The 22,228-nt window shown below is 59.8% G+C and overlaps 3 protein-coding genes across 3 annotated transcripts in view; 2 read left to right on the top strand and 1 right to left on the bottom strand.

Moving 5' to 3' along the window:
* Positions 1–151, top strand: part of NUDT8 (nudix hydrolase 8) — a 34,161-nt gene extending 34,010 nt beyond the window's left edge. The window contains exon 5 of the mRNA XM_062623340.1: positions 139–151. The gene's annotated coding sequence lies outside the window, so the exon portion shown is untranslated. The remainder of the gene's footprint in view (positions 1–138) is intronic.
* LOC134166050 (NACHT, LRR and PYD domains-containing protein 12-like) lies at positions 55–6,522 on the bottom strand. Its single transcript, XM_062623343.1, has 7 exons — positions 6,195–6,522; positions 3,854–5,531; positions 2,889–3,017; positions 2,062–2,232; positions 1,071–1,244; positions 826–987; positions 55–377 (listed from the first exon to the last, which is right to left on the bottom strand). The coding sequence occupies exons 1-7, from the start codon at positions 6,475–6,477 to the stop codon at positions 179–181; spliced, it is 2,796 nt and encodes a 931-aa protein (XP_062479327.1). The 5' UTR covers positions 6,478–6,522; the 3' UTR covers positions 55–178.
* A 2,516-nt stretch (positions 6,523–9,038) lies between these two features.
* On the top strand, positions 9,039–21,728 carry CEND1 (cell cycle exit and neuronal differentiation 1). Its single transcript, XM_062623341.1, has 2 exons — positions 9,039–9,174; positions 20,804–21,728. Exon 2 carries the CDS (start codon positions 20,965–20,967, stop codon positions 21,349–21,351), a length of 387 nt encoding a protein of 128 aa, XP_062479325.1. The 5' UTR covers positions 9,039–9,174; positions 20,804–20,964; the 3' UTR covers positions 21,352–21,728.
* Positions 21,729–22,228: the final 500 nt, after the last annotated feature.

Raw genomic sequence — 22,228 nt, forward strand, 5'->3', positions numbered from 1 at the left:
TATAGATCTGTTCCCCACACATGGGGAAACGGGAGAGGGAAGGATGCAGGATGCAGGATGCAGGCAGCACCTCCTCCCCTGCGCCCCCACGCATGGGGCAGGCTCAGACCCAGAGCGGGTTCCCCCCAGGTCACCAAGGCCTGGGCTGGGAACGGCTGGGGTTGCTCCAGGGGCAATCCTAGGGGAGGGCTCCTCTGCGGAGCGAGGGGGGCACCCTCCTGCCCGGCAGGGCCCCGCGGTGGAAGGGGAGCCGGGCCATGGCCCCCGTCTGCGGCACCTCCTGCTCCAGGAGGTACCCGACCTTCAGGCTGGGCTTTAGCTCCTGCAGGGCAGCCAGGGCCTGCAGCGCGTCCTGGGGCAGCTCGGCCGTGCTCAGCCTGTAACAGAGGAGGAGAGAGCTGTGGGGTCACCCTCGGCTTGGGGGGGGGCCTCAGGGAGACCTGAGAGCAGCTCCAGTGCCTGAAGGGGCTGCAGGGAAGCTGGAGAGGGGCTTGGGACAAGGGATGGAGGGACAGGCCAAGGGGAATGGCTTGAACCTGCCCGAGGGGAGACTGAGATGAGCTCTTAGGCAGAAGCTCTTCCCTGGGAGGGTGCTGAGGCGCTGGCACAGGGTGCCCAGAGAAGCTGTGGCTGCCCCATCCCTGGCAGTGCTCAAGGGCAGGTTGGACACAGGGGCTTGGAGCAAGCTGCTCCAGTGGAAGGGGTCGGGGTTGGAGCTGGAGGAGCTTCAAGGTCCCTCCCAACCCAACGCCTTCCCTGTCCCGCAGCACTGACCCCGTCCCGCCGCGCTGGCGCAGGGGTGGAAGGGGACCCGCAGCCCCTTACCCCAGGGCCCGCAGCGGGCAGGAGGGGCTCCGGAGCTGGCGGCAGAGCTGCAGGACCCCGTCCGCTCCCAGCTCGTTGTCGCTCAGGTCCAGGCAGGTGAGGGGAGGCGTCCCCGCAGCCAGCGCTCGGCAGCAGGCGCCCGTCAGCCGGCAGCTCCCCAGCCTGCGGGGTGCGGGAGCGGGGATGTGCGGCGGGACCGGCCGAGTGTCCCCCCCCTCCCCGCCGGGGACCGGGCCGCCTCTTACCGCAGCGTCCGCAGGCGGCAGGAACGGGGCCGCAGCCCCTCGCACAGCAGCTCCGCGCCCGCGTCCCGCAGCCCCTCGCTGAAGGACAAATCCAGCTCCTCCAGGCAGGGGCTGGTGCTCAGCACAGCCGCCAGGTCCTTGCAGCAGGCGCTGGTGAGGCGGGAATACCGCAGGCTGCAGGGAGAGAGCCCCAGTGCCACCCCACCGCGGTCCCCAACCCGGTGCCACTGCCCTGAGCGAGCGGGGGACACGGGGGTGATGCCACCCCAAGGGACTCCTTTGGGTACCGTTCCAGTGCTCCCTCCCACCCGCCCCCCGGCGGTTTGGTTGCTTGGGAAATGCCCAGGGATGCTGTGGGGTGCCAGGAGGGTGCTGGGGGGATGCCCAGGGGTGCCAGGGGGTGGCTTAGGGATGCCTGGGAATGCTGGGGATGCTCAGGGATGCTGGGGGAATGCTATGGGATGCCTGTGGGTGCCAAAGGGATGCTCAGGGATGCCAGGGGGATGCTCAGGATGCCCGGGGATGCCAGAGGGTACCGGGGGGATGCTCAGGGATGCTGGGGCTCCTAAGGGGATGCTCAAGGATGCGCAGGGATGCTGGGGGAATGCCCAGGGATGCCCGGGGGTGCTGGGGGGATGCTATGGGATGCCCGTGGGTACCAGGGGGATATTCAGGGATGCCTGTAGGTGCCATGGGGGTGTCCAGGGATGCTCGGGGGTGCCAGGGGGATGCCCAGGGATGCCCGTGGGTGCCATGGGGATGCTCAGGGGTGACCGTGGGTGCCATGGGGATGCCCAGGGATGCCCGGGGTTGCCATGGGGATGCCCAGTGATGCCCAGGGGTACCAGGGGGATGCTCAGGGATGCCTGTGGGTGCCATGGGGATACTCAGGGATGCCTGTGGGTGCCATGGGGATGCCCAGGGGTACCAGGGGGATGCTCAGGGATGCTGGGGGGATGCTCAGGGACACGCAGCGTGCCGGGGCTCTCACCGCAGTGCACGCAGGCAGCAGCCGGGCTGCCGCAGCCCCTGGCAGAGCAGGCGCACGCTGCGGTCCCCCAGCGCGGTGTCCCCCAGCTCCAGGCGCTCCAGGCTGCGGTGCTGGGCCAGCAGCGCCGCCAGCGCCGCGCAGCAGCTCTCGGGCAGCCGGCACCACTGCAGCCTGCGGGACACCCAGGCAGAACCCCCCCCACCGCCACCGGCCAATGGGCATGGGGAGGAACCACGCCGACCCGCCCCACCAGCCAATCAGCATCGAGGGACCATGCCCACCCGCCACATGGCCAATCAGCCTCAAGGGAACACACCAACCCACCACCTGGCCAATCAGCATGGAGGGAACACACTCACCCTAAGCACAGCCAATCAGCACGGAGAAGCCTCCCCTTCTCACCCCCCCCCCCCCACCCCCCAGCCAATCAGCCTCGAGGGACCATAGCCACTCACCACATTGGCCAATCAGGATGGAGAGCACACATTCACCCTTAGCACAGCCAATCATCATGAGGGACCTCACCCACCCATTGCCGGGCCAATCACCATGGAGGGATCCCACCCTCTCACTCCTCAGCCAATCAGCTTGGAGGGTCCACCCTCACCCACGGGCAATCAGCGTGGAGCAATCACACCTGCTCACTCCCCAGCCAATCAGCATGGAGGGACCCCACCCTCTCACCCCGCAGCCAATCAGCATGGAGGGACCACCCCTCCCATGGCCAATGAAAGCCTGGCCTCACCCCCCAGCTCCCTCTTATCCACCCTAGAGCAGCACCCATCCTCTCCCCCTCAGCACCCACCCACCCCAGCTCAGTCTCTTACCGTAGCACCTGCAGGTCGCTACCAGGGTGCTGCAGCGCCCGGCAGAGCACCTCCATGGGGGAACGGAGCTCCTGGTGCTGCGGCTCAGCCATGGGGCCGGGATGTGCTCCGGCATCCGCGGGCCCATTGCTGCAGGGCACAGAGCCGTGGGTGGCTTTCACCGGGAGCGCCTGCGTTTGGCACCGGCGCAGCAGAGCTTGCCACCAGCTCCCGGGAGGCCTCGGCAGGGCCCCCCATGGCTTTGGAAGCACAAAGGGTCACGAGCAGAGCTTGGGGTGCACTTAAAGTTTCCTCATGGGGGCTCTGCTCTTTGCATGCAAGCGGGGGGGAGCGAAGCCAGGTGAGCCCCTGGGCACAGAGGGGTCTGTTAAGGCCAAGGACGTTGAGCCAAGATGCTCCATCTCCATCCCTCCCACTGCACTCATGCCAATGGAAGACCCAGCATGATCCTTGTTCTCGCCAAGAGTAAGTAAAATCCTCTGCTCAGGAGCTTAAACCCCATGGAAAGAGAGGTGGGGGATGCCCCATCCCTGGAGACCTTCCAGGCCGGGTGGGATGTGGTTCTGGACAACCTGATCCAGATGAAGATGTCCCTGCTTGTTGCAGGGGGTTGGACTGGATGAGCTTTGAAGGTCCCTTCCAACCCAAACTAATCTATGGTCCCTTATGGTTGAAGGTCCCTTCCAACCCAAACTAATCTATGGTCCCTTATGGTTGAAGGTCCCTTCCAATCCTAACTAATCTATGGTCCCTTATGGTTGAAGGTCCCTTCCAATCCTAACTAATCTATGGTCCCCTATGGTTGAAGGTCCCTTCCAACCCTAACTCATCTATGAAAGGATGAGTTTTGGTGGGAGGAACTGAACCCCAGGCAAGGACGAGGTGTTTGAGTGCAAGGAGCTCAAGTGCCTTGGGGTGGGAAAGGAGGAATCTCTGGGATTTGGGGTCTCCAGAGCAGTACTTACCAGGGCACCGATGCTGCTGCCTCGGACTTGGGGTCCTGTTGGTGGAAGGAGCATCCCCGGAGGGTGACAGAGCCCAGCCCAGGCCACTGCCTGATGCAGAAGGAAAGAGCCATTTGGTCATACAGGGTCAGCTTCGTGTCCTGCAGCTCCACAGCACTGAAGGCAGCCAAGGCCCTTCGTGCGACGCTCTCGTCGTTCATCTCAAACAAGAAGTGGAACGTGTCCAACCGGGACAGCTTCATCCCGTGGCCAGGCTGGGAGGTGCCCCTGTGCCTCCCCTGCAGCCAGCTCAGCAGCTCCTCCTTGGCTCGCGGTGAGCTTCTGCACCCGAGGGTGCTGTCCATGTGCTCTCTGCATTCTCGGCTCACCAAACCAAACAGGAACCTCACCGTTACGTTCAGGTCCTCCCTGGACTCGCTGTAGCTCTCTAGCAACACCTTGATGTCCTCTGCGGTATCCCTCGAGTCACCAAGCACCTCCACGTTGCCCTCCAGAACATAGAACATCGCTGCAAAGAACTCCTGGAGGTGCAGGTGGGTGAAGCCGTAGCTGTTGCCATGCTCCACTCCTTCCCTTGGGATCTTCTCATTGAGGAAGAGGGGGAGAAGGTCTGGCTGGTCCAAGCCTCGGTCCTTGATTGCCTTCTCCTCAAAGAGCACTTTGTGCTTCCAGATGCCATCAGCAGCCAGGGAGCAGAGCCGGAGGAGGAAGGGGTGGAGGTCCTGCGGGCTGCCCCTGCCTCTGTGCCTCACTAACCAGGAGAGGTAAAGCACACCCATCCACGCGGTGGCTTTGGAGCACTCCGTGAGGTCCTTCCCCTTGCGAAGCTCGTGCTGCAGGATGCTGCAGACGGTCCAGCTCATGACGGGGATGCTACACAAGCTGTAAAGGATCTCGTTGGCCCTGGTAAACCCAAAGGCCACGTCCGCTTCGTGGTCGTTCCCAAAGTACCTGTGGAAGTATTCCTCCCTTGCGGCTCCGGAAAATCCCACTATTTCCACGTAATCCTCCCCCTCCAGGCACTGCCCCAGGCTCTGAAGAGCCATCGGCCTCGTGGTGATGAGCAAGGAGGACTCGGGGAGAAGAGTCTTCTTCAGCAAGCCCATCAGGGTGGCTTCCAGCGGCTTCACTGCGCTGGGGTCAGAGCTCAGCTCCAGTTCAGGCTGAACCAAGGCAAATCCCAGGGCCTCGAAGCCATCAAGAATGAACAGGATCCTCTTGTGGTCCTCCAGGATCTTCCCAACCGGCACCCTGCGGTGAGGGCAGCACTTGGACACCAGCTCCACCACGCTGGCCTCCTTGGGAAGGGCCGTGTCTTTGCAGTCGATGCAGAAGACGTAGTCAAACTGCGTGTAGATGATGCCTTCCCCCCATTCCACCATCACCTTCCTCACTGCCATCGTCTTGCCCATCCCTGGGGCTCCCACCAGCACCACGACCTGCGGGCTTTGCCCCTCTGCACCGGGGTTAAACAGTGTGGAGATGGTGGCTGGCCCACTGCTGGTGTCAGCGCATCCACGGCTCGTGGCCGCGGCTTCACGCTTGCTCCGAGGCTTCCTGGTGATGGCCAGGGGGGTGAAGTGGCTCCGGACGGACCGGCTCTCCCCAGGACGTGAGTTCACCTCTTTGTACCGGAGGAACCCCTGGACAACGTGCTCCTTGTACTTCTGCTTGTGCTCTGTGCCAGTGAGGAGCAGAATCAGGCCCAAGCACAACCAGGTGCCCAAGGAGCTCCTCACCAGCAGCACCAATGGGATGGGTATTTCAGTGCTCAGGGCTTTAAGCCTGGCAATAAGGATGTTGTCAGCCAGAATTTAGGGCCTTTGGTCACTTGGGGGGGAAGGGGGGGGGGGTTCTTCTTCCATCAGCCTGATCCATCAACCCTGCAATCCTCATCCACCTGGGAGCAAATGCAAGGGCCTGGGGTCCCCTCTGCTCGTGCTCCTGGGGATGCCTCCAGCTCCAAAGCGTTACCAGCATCACCCAAAGGCAAAAAGTGACCCAGTGCTCCCAGTGCCTCCGGGGGCTGCAGGAAAGCTGGAGAGGGGCTTGGGACAAGGACCTGTAGGGACAGGCCAAGGGGAATGGCTTGAACCTGCCTGAGGGGAGACTGAGCTGAGCTCTTAGGCAGAAGCTCTTCCCTGGGAGGGTGCTGAGGCGCTGGCACAGGGTGCCCAGAGAAGCTGTGGCTGCCCCATCCCTGGCAGTGCTCAAGGCACAGGGGCTTGGAGCAAGCTGCTCCAGTGGGAGCGGTTGGGGCTGGAGCTGGGTGAGCTTTAAGCCCCCTTCACGCCACCCCATCCCCTGGCTCCCTGACGAAAGCTGAACGCTGGTTTCTCACCTTTCACCACCTCCCCCAGCAGCTCCTCAGCGAGGTCTCTCAGGTTCATCTCCCTGAGCACCCCGACGGCCACCTCCATCGCCACGTCCTCGCTGTAGCTCTCGCCCATGCAGTGGAGCAGCGCCCAGGGGTGGGAGGCTCTTGCCAGCGAATCCTCGGGGATTTTCCAGCCTCCTTCCACCTGAACCTCCGCCAGCTTCGTCTTGAACTCCTGGAAGCCTTTCAGCGGGAGACCCTGCAGCGCTCGCAGGAGGCCGGGCACCGCCGGCTCTTCCTCTGCCATCACCGGCTGTCACCTGAGCACAGCAACGGGAGAAGGACCAAAGGACCCAAACCTCATCCTGGGGTCTGTACCCATGGCGGGGGGGACTCCAGGCAGGGTCCCCCCGGCCCTGGGGACACCGAGGATGGTGGAAGGTGCTGCCTGAAATCCCCCTGGGGTTTTGCTTCTCAACCCAGCCCCACGTCCAGCTTGGAACTGGAGGAGCTTGAGGGTCCCTTCCGACCCGACCCATTCCATAGCCCACCCTGTGGAGGAGGCAGGGAACGGGGACCCGGGGCTGGAGCACGTGGGGGTTCTGTAGCTGAAGCTACAGCTTCCATCCGGGCGTGATGGGACCGGAGTGCTCCACGGGGATGCATCCAGCAAAGCTCCCTTGAGGAATGAAGGGAAAGGATGCTTGAAGGGGAGCTGAGGGAGGAGGAAAAACGCACCTCTGATTGACAGCGCCTTGGCCGGTGCTTGCTGATGGTGCTGCTCTTGGAAGCATAGGGCACAGCCTGCTCCTTCCCTGGGATGCTGCTGCCATCCGGCCCCACCAGCAGCAGAGGGGGGGTCCCACAGCCGGGGCTGTATCCTCCCCACTGTAACCCAGCCTGGGGTACCGGAGTGCTCCACCAGCCCTCCGCTCTCCATCTGTCCATGGAGGAGCTGCTTGCCCCTGCCTGGGTCCCTGTCCCAGCTGCTGCTTGCTCCCCTGTGCTGCCTTAGGGGATGCGACCTACTTGCTGCAGGGGATGCATCCTGTGCTCAGTGCCAGGGGGTTTCTGGGTGCTGCTTCCCCACTCCCCCTTCTCTCTGCAGTGTGCAGGGGGCAGGCCATTGGTTTTACAGCTCATTTCCTTTACTTCCCTTTTGTCTACACCGGTCAAAATGCTTCTGAAACTCAGAATCTGAGCCCACTCCAGAAGCCTGAGGCTGGGAGTGCATTGTGTGGGGCTGGTTACCCCCTAGGGCTGAGGCAGCCAGCCCCACACAGCCCCCAGCCTCAGCACATCCTGGCCCTGAGCACTGGAGCTGCCAATTCCCACTTCCCCGTCCTCCTGCTGTGTGGCCAAGGGTGTTTGTGCACTGATGTAGAAGCGGTAAAAGGGGTTTGTGAGTGCTGGGAGCAGGAATTTGGGGCTTTCTCCTGTGTTAAATCCCAGATTTCCATAAGCTTTCCAGAAATAAGCCCCTGTCTGCTGCTCGCAGCAGGTCTGGGGGATGTTAGGAAGGGGAAGCACACGATGCTCTTGGCTGAGCCTGGCACAAGTCCCTAAAGCAGTGGGGAGGGCTGGTGCTGCCGGCGTGGGACCAGCCAGGCAGCAGAAGGGACATCAGCATCAGCCACAGCCAGTCCTGCCTGTGCCAGCTCCTCCGAGCCAAGGACTGCATCAAGATCACCTTGTGCATCCCCGCTCTGAGCAGCGCCGGGAGCTGCATCGCTCCCGGCAGAGCTGGGTCCTGGCACGGGGCCCCTTTGTTTTCTGCAGCTCCCTTCGAGCAGGTTTTTAACTGACAGAGGGGTTTAAGCAGCCTGGGTGCTCCTAATGCACATTGGCACAGCTGGGATGCACCCGGGCCTGGCTCCTGCGGGCAGATACACCGATCACCCAGCTCCCAGCCCTGCCACGGGCAGGGTCCCCTTAGGTCCAAGCCCCTGTGTCCAACGTGGCCTTGAGCACTGCCAGGGATGGGGCAGCCACAGCTTCTCTGGGCACCCTGTGCCAGCGCCTCAGCACCCTCCCAGGGAAGAGCTTCTGCCTAAGAGCTCATCTCAGTCTCCCCTTGGGCAGGTTCAAGCCATTCCCCTTGGCCTGTCCCTACATCCCTTGTCCCAAGCCCCTCTCCAGGTTCCCTGCAGCCCCTTCAGGCACTGGAAGGCTGAGTGAGTTACTCTGCAAGCAGCTGAGCTCCAAAAGGTGGTTTCTCACGGCTTGCTGGGTATAACCTCCTTAAGACATCCATGGTTTCCACACAGGCACATGGAGCTGGGCAGTGGGTCCAAGCAACCGTATGGAGGAGGACAAGCATGAGAGCGCTCAGGAAACCAGGCCTCCAACATCTACAGACAGTCCCAGGACCCGGCTGCAGTCTGGGGTAAGAGCAAGATTAGAGCTGAGTGATGTGAATCGGAGACCCGGCCTGGCTGGAGGAGCTGAGGCTGTGACAGGGAGGGCTCTTTGCTGTCAGCCAACTGCTCCTTGGGAAGAGGGATTTGTCAGCCCTTAACTCACTGCCGGGCACTGCCACACTTGGAACCCCCTTGCATTGCTGGGGGGAGCCCCATACCCCTGTGTTGTCCACACACAAGTATCCCAGTTTACCAGGCTCTTCCCCTCCCATGTCCCCCAGTGTGTGTCCTCCTGTTTTTATTCACTGCAGCCCCAGGCTGGCTTTAGAGGAGCCAGTGAGGGATGCAGGCAGGGACCCGGTGCTGCAGGGGCAGCCCTGAACTGCAGAGCCAGCAAACCCCAGCTCAGCCCCGGACCACAGGGGATGTGGACAGCCCCAACCCCCCCCCCCCCCCCCCCCAAATCCCAGCCCTTCCCTCCGGATTGGAGCACTTGGTGCCCCCCCCCCCCCTTGCTCTCCATCTTCATGCAGTCTGCAGAGGTGCATTGTGGGAAACTCCCAAGTTTCCCCCCTTCCTCTGCCTTCTCCCTCCCTCCTCTCTGCGCAAGAGCCAGCTCCCAAGGTGTGACTGCAGGACGCAAGGTAAGAGCTGCTGCTTTCCTGCTTTCCTCCCCATCAGCAGCACCCAGGGTGTGTGTGGGGGGCAGAGCAACGGGGTCCCCATCTATGGGTGCTGCGTTCCTCCTGTGGGTGACGGCGCGCAACAGAGACCCCCCCCCCCCCATCACTCAAGGTGAGTGTCCCCCTGCTCGCAGCAGCCTGGGATGGAGGTCCAGGGCTCAGCACCACGAACCCCCACCGCTGCCCCTGTTCCAGAGGGCTGCTTTCACCCCAACCGCGTGCTGCCGGCCGGCCCCCAGCACCTCCCTTCCCATTCCAGCCCCCCTGAAGGTCAGGCAAAGGCGGCTCCGCATGGGCAGCTCCCTGCGCTTCCGCGTACCTGCGATGCCCGTGGCTGCACCGGCCTGATCCCGCTGCTCCCGGAGGGGCCGGCAGCAGCACCGGGCTGGCCGCGGGGCTCCGAGCCTGCGGCCGGGCTCTTCCAAGCGCGGAGAAGCGGAGCCATGCGCCGGAAGCGGGGCTGCCGGCAGGAAGGAGGGGAAGCGGCAGCATCCCCGCCAGCCTCCAGCCTCGGCAGGAGCCTGAGCCCTCCCCAGCGGGGTTTGATCCGGTTTCCAGCGCGTTTCCTCTTCCTTCTGCACGCTTTGTGCTCTGCTTTGGGGGGTTCAGCGTCTCTCAGTGCTGGGGGTGCCGAGGCAGGAGGCAAACACGGGTAGGAGCAAAGAGCATCCTGTGAATCATCTTCCCAAGGGAAGGAGGTGGGGATGGCTCTGGTAGCTTTGATATTAAAGGGGTCTCCTTTCATGTCAAAGCCGCTGGGGCTGGAAAAGAGCTCACAAAGGGAAACCTGCCCCCAAAATAGACTGAAATAGAGCGATGACAGCGGGAACAGTGCCTATGCTGGGCTATGGGGAGAATATCGCACTGAATGAGCGGCAGGGAGGAGGGTACCGGGGCTGTGTGCTTCCAGGGATGGAACGCATGGGGGATGTCTTGGCTTTTTCAGCCTCGCGTCCTCGCTGCTCTGTTCTATCCGTGTCCCTTTGCAGCGACCTGTTGCTTTGGTCCCTGCTCTTGTTTAGCTCCCTGATCATCCGGCAGCTTCTGATGGGATTTAGGGGGAAAAAAAGGATCTTTACGCCTGGATCTTGCCCAGCCTGGCCAGGCTTTGGCATCGGGGCGGGGAGGAGGAAGCGCTCCCATTGCAGCCCCGTTTTCCTGGGTGGGGCTTGGGCAGGATGCTGCCGGGAGAGGGAGGATGCAGCAGCCTGGATCCAGCTCCCTGCTCCGTCTCGGCACTGACCTCCGCCAAGTTTGACCTTCACAGGTTTGACCTTCAGCGTTTCCCATCTTTCCTCAGCCGCGGCGCCCAGCACCAGCCCCTGGCACCGGGATAACGTGGTGGGATGGGGGAAGGAACCTAGAATTCCCCTAAATGCGGATATCCCTCCCTGTGCATCCATCCCTTCCCTGGCAGGCTGCAGGGGCCGGGGCCTGTGGGCACCCTGGCAGGCTCTCCCCATCCTTGGTTCCGCATGGGGGTAGGCAGAGGGGAGGGATGGAGCTCTCCTGAGTGAGCGTTTCCGGGCTGGCTGAGCCCCATCCATCCTCTCCCAGGTGCTTCCCAGCTCTGTGCAGGCAGGGATTGCGCCCTGGCTCTGCCGCACAAGGTGAGTGATGGGCCTCATCCCAGAGCGTGCCAGGAGCATCCCGGGAATGTCACTGCCTGGCGCTGCGTGGGCCCCTCTGTTCTCAGGTTGGTGCCCGTGGAGCTGGGGACCGAGAGATCCAGAACTGTCTCTATAGGCATTTGCTGACTACAGCAGAGCCACAAAGGAGGGTGATGCCGCCAAAGCCCGGTGTAATCCTGCCATCGATCCCGAGGGATGGGTTTAGGATGGAGCTGAAGAGGGATGTTGGATTCGCTGCTGTTTCCTGCAGTGGTTGGGGCCGTTTCACCGTCTCAAATACAACCCGCATCATCCTCACTTGTGGATGCTGAATTTGAGATACAGGAGCCACTGACTGTCAGGAACAGGCCCTACAAGCAGAGAGCTGTTAGAATCAGCCTTCTGCATGTGGGTACGAGCTGCCTGGGGAGCAGCATCCCAACCTGGAAGCATCTGCTCCCTTGCCTAAGGCAGTTCCCAAGTGCTGGCAGGCTCTGGTGGGAAGGGATGAGCTGTTCATCCCTCTCCAGGAGGCAGAAAGGAGGCAGGGAACACTTGCTGACCCAGCCACTGTGTTATTCCAGGGAGGGCACCACTGAGCCATTGCTGAGCAGAGACCTGAGCCATGGTCCCGTGGTGGATGTGCTTGGGAATTGCTCATCTGCTCCCTCCTGGAACACCTCCAAGTGGTGGAGGAGGAGATGTCACCGATGCTGAGCTCTGAAGCTGTGGTTGGAAGGGTGACAGCTCCCTTTGCGATAGCAGAGCTGCTGCAGGAGGCTGCTGGGCCAGCTTCTTATGGGGCTTTTGGGCTCTGGTGGCCTCTCTGCTGATGGCACAGGAGGTGCCAGCCTGTCCCCAGGAAGGGATGGGCCACCTTTTGATGCAGCAACTTGTCCCCAGCGTCGGTGGCATTGAATTGCTGGCTCTGGGAGGGCTGGAAATGTGCTATAAAGAAACAAAGCAAATGGGTTTGCAATGCAAACAGCCAAGATGTGCAGTGCCCAGGGCAGGGTGCAGGGTGGCACAGTGGTCTGGGATGCAGGATGCACCCAGACGCATGCCCATACCTGCCTGTGAGATGCCACGCTGGCGGGTTAAGGCTCTGTGGTTCACGTTGCTGGCTGAGCATCTCCCACTGCATCACTCCTGAAGCACTCCCTGTTGGAAACTGCTCCAGTGCTTCCATGCAGCGTCCTGCAGAAGAGTTGCCATGGAAAACAGTCATCGTGGCTGAAAATCCTCGCCTTTGTTCCCTTAAACGTCTGCTTTGGAGGTTTCATGTTTTAACAGCCCGTCGTTTTTGATGGGTAACGCTACAGGCTTGTTCCGCTACAAAATATGGAACTAGGAAGTGGGAAATCAGGGTCTGATTGTGCCCGATGTGGGGCTCCAAGGGGCTCTGGAGCTGTCTGAGCTGTGACTGTCCCCTTCGGAAGCCGTGCTACGACCCGCAGGAGCTGGGATTTGCTTTGCAGCAGGAGGCCGTTTCCATCCCGACCGCAGCAGAGCATCCCCGGCTTCTCTCTCGTTCTGGAAGCTGTGGTGGAGATTGGAGCAGGTTCAGCTGCACCACGAGGGCTGCTGGCACTTGATGGGGGGGGAGCAGGCAGCTTGTCCAGCCTTTGGCAAGCGTGACTTCCCCTGCCAGCCCCAGGCTGGGTACAGCTCAGTGCCCACCCCTATAGACATGAGTCAGAGCGTGTGATGGGCCCCAGTGGAGAGTGTGAGACAAAGATCTTCTGTTTCCCAATGCTGTTTTGGCAACTCCAGGCTCATTTCTGCTGTGTTTCGGGAGCCAGAGCACGGGAAGGGGGTTTGTGCTGTGCGTACCAGCGCGGTGTGGGGTGCGGGTGATGCGCTGCCCCTTTGGGTGATGGATGCTGACGGAGGAGGGAAGGAGCCCTCTTGGCAGCAGCCTGCGTGTGTTTGCCAGGGCTGTGGGCAGGGAGCTGCGAGCGCCCTGGTGCTGCAGGGAAGTGGCTGGGTTTGCACCCACGAGGTGGCCTGGCAGGAGCTGGTGCAGCAGGATGCGTGCAGGAGGAGCTCGCTGGTGCTGCTGATGGCAGGTGAGGCAGCAGCACACCCCGCCGCCCTCAGTGCTGTGGGTTCCCCACTTCTCCTGGGCCTGATGGCTTTATTGGCACATAAGGGAGAGAAGAGAGGAGGACGGAGGGGAGGAGCATGGTTTTGCCGTGCACGTGGCTGTGCACAGGGTAGAGCTGTGCTTTGGGTTCCCCAAAGAACTGAATAGAGCCCCCGGCAGAGTACGGTGCACCTGCACTGGGGGTTGGACTGGATGAGGTCCCTTCCAACCCTAGTGATGCTGTCAATGTCACCTCCATCTCTCAGAGAGGGGTCAGGACAAGCTCGCTCGGCTCGGATGTGATCATCTGCAGAGGTCATGGTGGAGAAGAAGATGGTTTTGCCTTTCTCTGGGCTCATGCTTGTGGGGAGTGCACTGGGGCTGCTTGTGGGACCCCAAGCTGCTGTGTCACCCATGCAGGAGCGTGGCAGGGCAGCCTCTGGAGGGGACGCTGGAACCTGGGTTGTAAGCTGGGACTTTGCCCCATCTCTGTGCAGTTGTTGCCCCATCTCTGTGCAGTTGCTGCCCCATCTCTGTGCAGTTGCTGCTCCATCTCTGTGCAGTTGCTGCCCCATCTCTGTGCAGTTGCTGCTCCATCTCTGTGCAGTTGCTGCCCCATCGTGGCGGTCAGGGCCTGCATCCCACAGCCATTCCCTTTGCAGATGTAAGGCAAAGCTACAGGACCCATCCTGCTCCCACATCCCACCTTGGTACCGGGAATAACCCAGGCTCTGAACCGCTGCATCACGCAGAGAGAGGTGAAGATCCCGGTGGCGCAGGGAACGAGGGGCAGGGTCCTGCGAGGCTGGATGTGCTCCGTGTGGGGATGGATGCAGTCTGGTCACTGGGAGCAGCCATAGGATGGATGTAGCCATGGGGGCTTGCTGCCAAATCTCCCTCTGTGTGCTGCCTTTAAAGAGACTCCAGCATCTGACGCTCTCCACGTCGAGATGGAAAGGGTTTGTTGAAGAGGGAAGCGTTTAATCCAGGAGGAAGAGGGGGGGGACATGGGGAGCAGCAAGGAAAAAGGGATCCATAAATATCCCGTCAGTGAAGTGGGTCAGCAGGCTCTGGTGCTGTGTCTGCTCCCTGCTCTGGCCCTGCTGCAGCGAGGCTGCTCAGCAGCATCCCTGAGGAGCACCCCTCTTGCTGTGCTTGCCTTGGGTTTGATCCCATTTGCCGTGCGTGGCGTGGGGAGGGGGGATAAACCAGGCTGTGAGGGAGCTCAAAGCCTCCCTGGGGAGCTGCCCACGGCAGCCGAGCTCCTTATGTAAAGCTGGTTTAATATTGATGGTGGTACCGAGGCACTGCATTACCTCATCTGTCTTCACAGCACTTCTTGGAGATGGGGAAAGGCTTAGTCACTCTGTGCCATCGCTTCTCTTGGGTGCTTGCCTGGCATCTCCCTGCCTTTAACGTGGTTATTCCCCCCCACCCCAGCAGCTCAGGAAGGGGGGGAAGTGCTCTTTGTGCCCATTGGAAATGGGGACTTGAAGTACTGAAGCACAAACTGCGCTGGGATGGAGCAGGGGCTGAACACAAATCCAGCCTGGATGGGTCACTCGCCATCTGGCAGAGGAAACGGGCACAGGCCCCTGAGGATGCTTTCCAAAGGACAGTGTCTGCTGCTCCAAGCTGTTACTTGGGGGTGAGACAAGAAGGTTGAGGGCTCAAGCACTGAGCTCCTGGAGCCATCAGCAGCTCCCCACTTCAGCAAGGGAAAAGGTCAGGCCTTGCCTATCATAGAATCATATCATGGAATGGTTGGGTTGGAAGGGACCTTAAAGCTCCTCCATTCCAACGCCAACCCCTTCCACTGGAGCAGCTTGCTCCAAGCCCCTGTGTCCAACCTGGCCTTGAACACTGCCAGGGATGGGGCAGCCACAGCTTCTCTGGGCACCCTGTGCCAGCGCCTCAGCACCCTCACAGGGAAGAGCTTCTGCCTTAGATCCAGCCTGGATCCCCCCTGTTTCAGTCTGAACCCATCACCCCTTGTCCCATCTCTCCAGTCCCTAATGAAGAGTCCCTCTCCAGCAGCCTTGTAGCCCCCCTCAGACACTGGGAGCTGCTCTGAGGTCTCCATGCAGCTTCTCTCCTGCAGCCTGAGCAGCCCCAGGACATCCCTGCCTGATTCCCCGTGGGTTTCCAGGAGCGATGGGATGTGCTGGTGCCTGACACGAGCCCTCTGATGGGAGGTGGCCTCAAAGGGCAGTGGAGGTGCCGCACTTGAGCCCGTGTTTTAAGGTGAATCCCATGCAGGGAAAGCAGGAATCAGCAAGTCCTTTCTAACTTCTACCCTAAACCAAGTCAGGAGCATGATTCCAGCTCTGCCTTCAGCCCTGGGGGCACAAACCCTGCTTTGTTCCAATGGGGTTGGATGGTTCCTTACCTGATGCTCAGCTGAGCTAGCCAGGACTTGGGGCTCCTCCTGCAGCCTTCTCCTTGCAGCACACACTCAGTCCCTCCTCAACTCTCTTCCAAGCCACTTTGGTGCCCTGGGAGAAGAAAGGGAGGCGAGGATGGATTTAAGCCTCAGGATCACAGGAGGGACACCCCGAAATGAGCCCTTCTCCAGGGCAATGTGCAATGATCACAGCCTCTTTTGCCATTAAATTCCAAGGGGGACTGAGCCCGCATTGCCCTGTGGGCAGTCACCCTGGCCCTCTTTGGAGGAGCCTTTCTCGCTCAGAACAGGCTGCCTTTCCCTCAGCACATCCTGCCCTGGCTTTATCCGTGGGCTCCAGCTGACGTCCCTCTCACCACCTGAGGTGACGTTCCATAGGACCGTGCTGTTTTCCACCTGAAGGTCTCACGTGGGTGAGTTCAACCTCCGCTGTCACACTGAGAGGCACTGAAGGGTCGAGTTGGACACGCAGAGGTTAGGCAGCAGCACTTGATCCCCCCCTGGTTGCTAACAGCCTGGTCCTGGTCATGCCGGCTCCTCTCACCTCGGGTACTCACAGCCCTGCTGCTCCTTTGGTTTTCCCTGTTCCCTTGGCAGGGAATTGTGCGTTTTCAGGCTCCTCTTTGGAGTGGCCAAATCCTATTTCTCCTCTTTATGCACACGCTGCCCCAGGAACACCATGTGCAGACTTCAGCCTGAAAGGAGCTCCTGGGCCTGGGTGCGTGGTGGTACCTTAGCCCTGGGAGCCAGAGCCACGCTGCCCTTCCCAAAGGGAAGCTGCCTTAGGAAAGGGTCATTTTGTGTCCCTTAGGATGCTCCTTTGGTCTTTAAACCCAGCCAAATGCCAGCTGAGGCTTACGGAACCTGCTGGGGGACCTGAAACGAATGGGGTTTGGGGTCTCTTCTTCCTCCATGGCGCTGAAAACCTTTTGCTGGGTTGGTGTAAGGGCAGTTGGCTTAGGAATATGATGGGGACTGGGTTGGGTGTTGTTCCAAGCCCTCCTTTAGCTTCAAGAAGCAGGGTCCTGCGAGGCACAAGCTGTCTCCTCCAGCCCTGCTCGGTGCTTTCAGCTCTCCTGGCTGGCAGCTATGTCCTTCCAGAGGGAGCTGTGGGCAGGCTTGGCTCTCCACCTTGTCTCCTTGCTGATGACCTCCATCCCCAACCCACATGGGTGCGACCGTGCTTGGCTCAAGCCGTTTGGAGTTGCAGGATGGTCTTTGCCGTGGTTCAGCTGCTTCAGGCTACGGGGTTGGGGGCTGACAGTGGAGATGAGGCAGGAAGAAGCATTAAAGCTGGCCTAGTAATAGGGGGGCATTTAATGCTCTGTCCCAAAGCCAGGACAGGCCATGCTGCCTATGAGAATGGGGCTTTGGTGCTCATAACTCTTCTCTTTGCCCCATAAAGGCGAACCTTCCTGCCTGTTTCCCAGACAGGTGGGAAGAACAAAGAAAGGGAGGGGAGGCTAGGGGGTAAGGAAGAAGGTTTGGGGATCTATAAGGTCTTTTCTGCCATCTCTGGCTCTTTCTCCACAGCATTTGCTGCAGGTCTGATGTGGTCAGCTGCTATTTCTGAGGCTGATGCTTTCAACTGGAGGACACCCAGAGCGTGTCATACAAACCATGCAGGCGAGGCCCTCGGTGCCATGGGTTAGTGGTGGCCCTGGCAGTGCTGGGGAATGGTTGGACCTGATCTTAATGGTCTTTTCCAACCTGGTTGATTCCATGATTCTAGGTTGCTGCTTTTCCCTTCCAGCTCGAAGCAGTTGGGGGGAAAGGTTGTAGGGCTTGGGGCTGGTCTCTGCAGAGGGAAGCCCTTCTATTGGTGTTATGGTAAAGCTGTCAGTGACTCATCTGCTCTATTCAGTGCAGGTTGATGCAGCTTTCATCTGTGCAGCAGCTGAAATCCATGTATTACATATACAGGAGACAGATGAGCAGATGTATTTGCTAATTCACTGGGGGGGGCAAGGAAAGGTGCTCCTCATGTCAGCCCTGTTGTACTGACGCTGGGACCCGCAGCAGCCAGCAGCATCCCGGGGGGCTGTGGGGTCTGGGTGATGCTGCTTTTGCAGGGGCTTTTATTCCCCTCTTTTCTCCTTGAATCACTGCTTCCATCACGTCTGCTCCCTCTTGCCAGCCCGGTTTAGCTGCTGGGAAGTGACCCCCCCCTCCCCTGCAAGGCACAGGTTGCTACACAAAGAAATGGCACAGGGAGGGAATGAAACCTCTCAAGTGCTGCTGTCTGTGTAGGAGGCAGAGAGGGAGCTGGAAGGGGGAGACAGGCACTGAGGAGCAGAGAGAAGGGAGGCATAAATAGACGTGAGGAGCTCTAAAGAAGAAAGCAAAGGTAGAGACACAGGAGAGAGAGCAACTTTGTGTGATGGAATGAGGGGAGAGGGGGAGACCAAAGGGCTGTGGAGAAAACCCTCGCATCTGCATGTGCAGGCTGAGCTTTTGGAACTGAGGAGAGCATGTGTCTGCAGGCTGTGGGACACAGAAGGGCTTAAAGAGGAGCACAAGCCCTTGAAAGCACCGGGCTGGAGAGGGAAAGGAGCAGGGGTGATACCCAAGGTGGGGGGGGTCTGCTTGGGAGGAGGGTAATGGCATACAGAAGGGGGTTAAGTGCTGTGATGGGAGAGGATGTTCTGCATAGAGGAGCTCGGGTCAGGGCAGAAGTAGCAGAAAGGGAGCCTGAGCTTCTCAAACGCAGCATCTCAACCGAGCCAAAGGGTCCGGAGGGATGCTGGGCAGTTCTGCACCGAGATCCAGACACAGGAAACCACGTCAGAAAGGCCTTTCATGGGGATGCTTAAGACCTGCTGATCTTGATTTCTTGCCTCGCTTTGATTTCCTCCATCTTTTAAAACCTTTCCTAACCTGGGTGTGGAGCTTCCATGGCTTTTAGTGGAAACCCAGCTGGAAATGGAGGCGTTCTCTACCGAGCCATGCGTAGCAGGGCAGGGCTGTGGGACAAGGCTCAGAGCAAAACCAGCTTTCCTGCTTGCAGAGCTGATCACTGAGGGCTGTGGATTAACTGGGAGGTTCTCAGACCATGCAGAGCCCCCATTTCTCAGCCCAGGGGCTGGTTTCCCCTCTCCGTGCTTTACCCATCACCTCCATAGGCTGCCCGTGGCTTTCCTAGGGGACGGAGCAGGCGTTTAATGCTTGGCTTATATAGTAGAACCACAGAAAGGGTGCAGAGTGTGCGAGTGGCCCAAGTGATTGCTATCAAAGTGACTAAGCAGGGGATGTAATATTCATGACATGATGGATGTGACTCTCCCTGCTGTAACCTCTGAGCCCGCTTCAGGCTCGGGCTCCACTTGCTGTTCCTTCGTGTCATCCTTTTAGCAGCTGTAAAATGAGGATGGATTGCTCCCCACATGAAGGGCAGAGCCTTGCAGGTGACTGCCGTGGATCTGCATAGGGTTTCTGCTGAGCAGAGCTCGATGGCTGCTTTCTGGAGGCAGTAGGCAGGATGAGGGGGTACCCACAGGGGTATTGCAACAGGAGCAAGGAGAGGCCAATAGTCCCGCACGAGACCAGGTCTGTGGGTTTGTCTGCCAAGCCCCAGAGAAGCTTGGTGAGCAGCTGGCCTTGTGTTTGTGGGGTTACAGGATGCCTCGTCAGTGAAGCACGAGGGGAGAAGGGTGGTGCTTTGGGTTGCCAAAGAGGTGTAACGTCACAGGCTCAGGAATGTGAGCGTGGTTGGGCTGCAGTCAAAGAGCCTGCGCTCGTCTTTAACACACGAGGTGGGTTTGGAGCATGTAGAGCTGCTAGGGAGATCTGCGTGCTGTTGTTATCGCCATGGGAAGGGCATGGGCTTGGACTGAGTTACAAATCTAAGGGAAGAGTAGCTACTATCCTGCTTAACCCTGGCTGAAATAACCCCAGGGCAGGTTATCTGCCTCTCACCTGGCCATGTGCTGCCTCAAAGCTGGGCAGCTTGGATCATCCAGTGCCTTCTGGAGGCTTCAGGCTCCATCTCGGCAGGTATTACCCAGCTAGAAGTCATCCTCCATGGGAGGTGTGTAAGGTAAGCGCTGTGAAAAGCCTCCTGCAGGTGCCTGTCCCCATTCCGTGGTAGAGGAAGAGCTGAGAGTGCACTGCCAGGTAACTGCCAGCCTTTCAGCCAGCCTTTTTGGTGTATGATGTACCAGCCTATGGTCACCAGGTGATGGGCTGCCACGATGCCAGTGCTGCAGCTCCCTCAGTCAACTCCAGTCGAGAAGCTGGTGCCCATCAAACAATGGCTTATAAGGGAGAGCAAGGGGGGTGTGTGTGTGTTTCTGTCTTACACCAAGCTTTGCCCTGGCATTTCTGGGGGCAGGTTTCCTCCAGGCCAGTGTTTCTATGGAGATGGAGGGTGGAACACCACCGTGTCTGCCTGTTATCCAGAGGAGTCAGCAGCACCAACCGGTGCTGCAACCCTGGGACCCTCTTGGCTGTCATTAAAGCAGTGATGCAGTGAACAAGCTCCTGTTGCACTGAGCAGGCAGGAGGTGGTGAAGCAGGCTCGGACCCCACGGCTGCCTCCTCTTTGCTCCTAACTGCCCAAGCTCAAAGCTGATGTGGTGCTGCACCGCGCGGCAGCCGCCTCCTTGCCTCCCATCGCACGGGGGTGTAGCCATGGGAGCTCCATGGCCTGGCTCACTCTGCTCGCTGGGGTGATGCTTCTGTTGTGGGTTTAGCACCTTTTGAAGCCCATTAGCTGAATTCTCTGGGCGTAGCTGTGCTGTTCACTGCTTTCATCTGAAATGGCTGCGGTCCATCGCCCGCAGCCCGTCTGACACCCCGCTCAGCTCTGCAAGGAGGCAGGGGTGAGAGCTCTCCGTCGCTGTGAGATGCAGCCTTGCAGTAAACGGATGCACTTGCCCCGGAGTCAACGCACGGGTTGGCACCAGCTGAGGATTGCTGCTTGCCTCGCTTTGTGGTGCCTGCACCAGAAACACTGACAGCAATAATCCCTGTCGCTGCGATAACTGAGGACCTAATCCTGCTTTTTCTGCAGTATCCATCTGGAAGGAGAGGATCAGACAAGTTCATGCATTAACCACTTCCTAAACTGAGCCGCTGCCAGAAGGGTAGAGGGTGAGATAGAAGCAGGGAGGAGCTATCGATCTCTTCTCCTGTGGAACATGATGTTCTCTCCTTACCCAGGACATAGGGATCTGTGCTGAGAAATGAAAAGTAAGATTTATTTGGCTGGACATGAGTACCTTCACCGCTGACAAAGGGCATCACATATAGAGATGGGATGGACTTGCATTACAGATGGAGCCTGGCTGTGGCAGCAGGGGTGACAGGCGGTGCAACTTGCTTGATGCTCTTGCAGGTACAGGGACTGTAGCAGAAGCTTTGGATAGAGTTACTCGAGGAAGATCCAGCATCTTCCCAGTTGTGTTTCTCTCCTCCTCTGTTACCTCCAGGTAGGCTGGCACTGCATGCTCTGGCCTTCCACTCACCTCACTGCTCTGCTTCCTCTTCCAGGTGCTGTATCATGCTCAGATAGGACCCCGCCAGTGCGAGAACCATCCCACGACAACCGCAGCAAGGGGCTGAGCTCGGGTGGTTCCTCTGCCTTCCGCAGCAGCCAGAGCAGCAGCAGAGGAGAGCTGGGATAGCCCCGTGCACCACACCCACTCACAGGGATGGATGCCAAAGGCAACGTCCGAAGCGGGAACAAACCCGACGCCAAGGCCCCCAGCACCGGGAAGCCGGAAAAGCCCAACCCTGCTCCTGCCGCCAACGCAGACAAGAAGGATGCCCCCAAAGAGCAGCCTGCTCCTGCCACCAAGAAGGCGGCGGGCGACGCGGCCGTCGCCAACAACCACAGCGGCCTGAAACCCAGCCCCGCGGCCACCGAGACGCAAGAGCCCACGGGCCCGTCCCCTGACTCTGAGCCCAAGGGAAACAGCTCCGAGGAGCCGGCGGGCAGCATCTTCGACACCGTGAAGCCCTTGCTCATCGTCGGCGGCGTGGCGGTGGCCGCGCTGGCGGTGGTCGTGGGAGTGGCGTTCCTAGCCCGGAAAAAATGATGGAGCCGGGGTGGGGAGGAGGAACCCGGCCCCGTTGTACAGCTCCTTTTGAGACCAATGCATGCCCAGAAAGTCTACACATATCTCTCTATATACATATCTATATAGCGAGCTAGATAGGTCAACAGCCGCCACCAACTGCAACGCCGGGTCTTGTTGAAGACACCTGTGCGGTTTGACCCGCTGCGGGGTAACTCCATGCACTCAGTGTGTTCTTTCATGTACTGTATCTTGGCTTCTACCACTGTGTATAGATTACAGCTTCTCCTGATGGGTGTAAATGACGGTGTCCCCTCCCCTCCCCTGCTGTTCTCCCTGGGAGACACCCTCACCTCTCCTGCAGTCCCCTGTTTTCGAGTCCAAAGTGTTCTACGTCCCATTCAGAGTCCCTGCTTTGTCTTTTGGTTCCTGTTTGGATTGGTTTGAAGTCGGGTCGTGGTGAACATGGTGTAAGGGGGAGATGGAGCCTTGTGCTAAGACCCGCTTTGCCTGTCGCTGCGTGTTGGGCTGGTGTTCGTCCACCAACCCCAGGGCAGGGGAAGCACTGGGCACTGGCAGGCTCTGTGACCAAACAGCATCTCTAATAGGTGTCTCGTGTATCTGCTGCTCATCAGCCCACCTTGGCAAAGCCAACTGGAAAGTGCCCCATAGGAAACAGGCTTGAGACTGCAGCGTGGTAGAGCTGAGGATGCAACGGGGGATGTCATGGCAAGCCACTTCCCTGCAGTGGGGAGTGAGCAGAGGGGCTGTTCAGTGCACATAGAGATACCTGGTGATGCCCTGTGCTGACCTCGGGCAGGCAGGAGCTGCCATCTGCTTGGTTCCTTGCACGCTGGCAGGCAGCCTTTGGGATGCCAGGGCTCCAGCAGGGTCATAC

Source organism: Pezoporus occidentalis, unplaced genomic scaffold, assembly GCF_034315485.1.
Source record: "Pezoporus occidentalis ecotype Australia unplaced genomic scaffold, CSIRO_AGI_Poc_V1 ctg250, whole genome shotgun sequence".
Taxonomy (NCBI): Eukaryota; Metazoa; Chordata; class Aves; order Psittaciformes; family Psittacidae; genus Pezoporus; species Pezoporus occidentalis.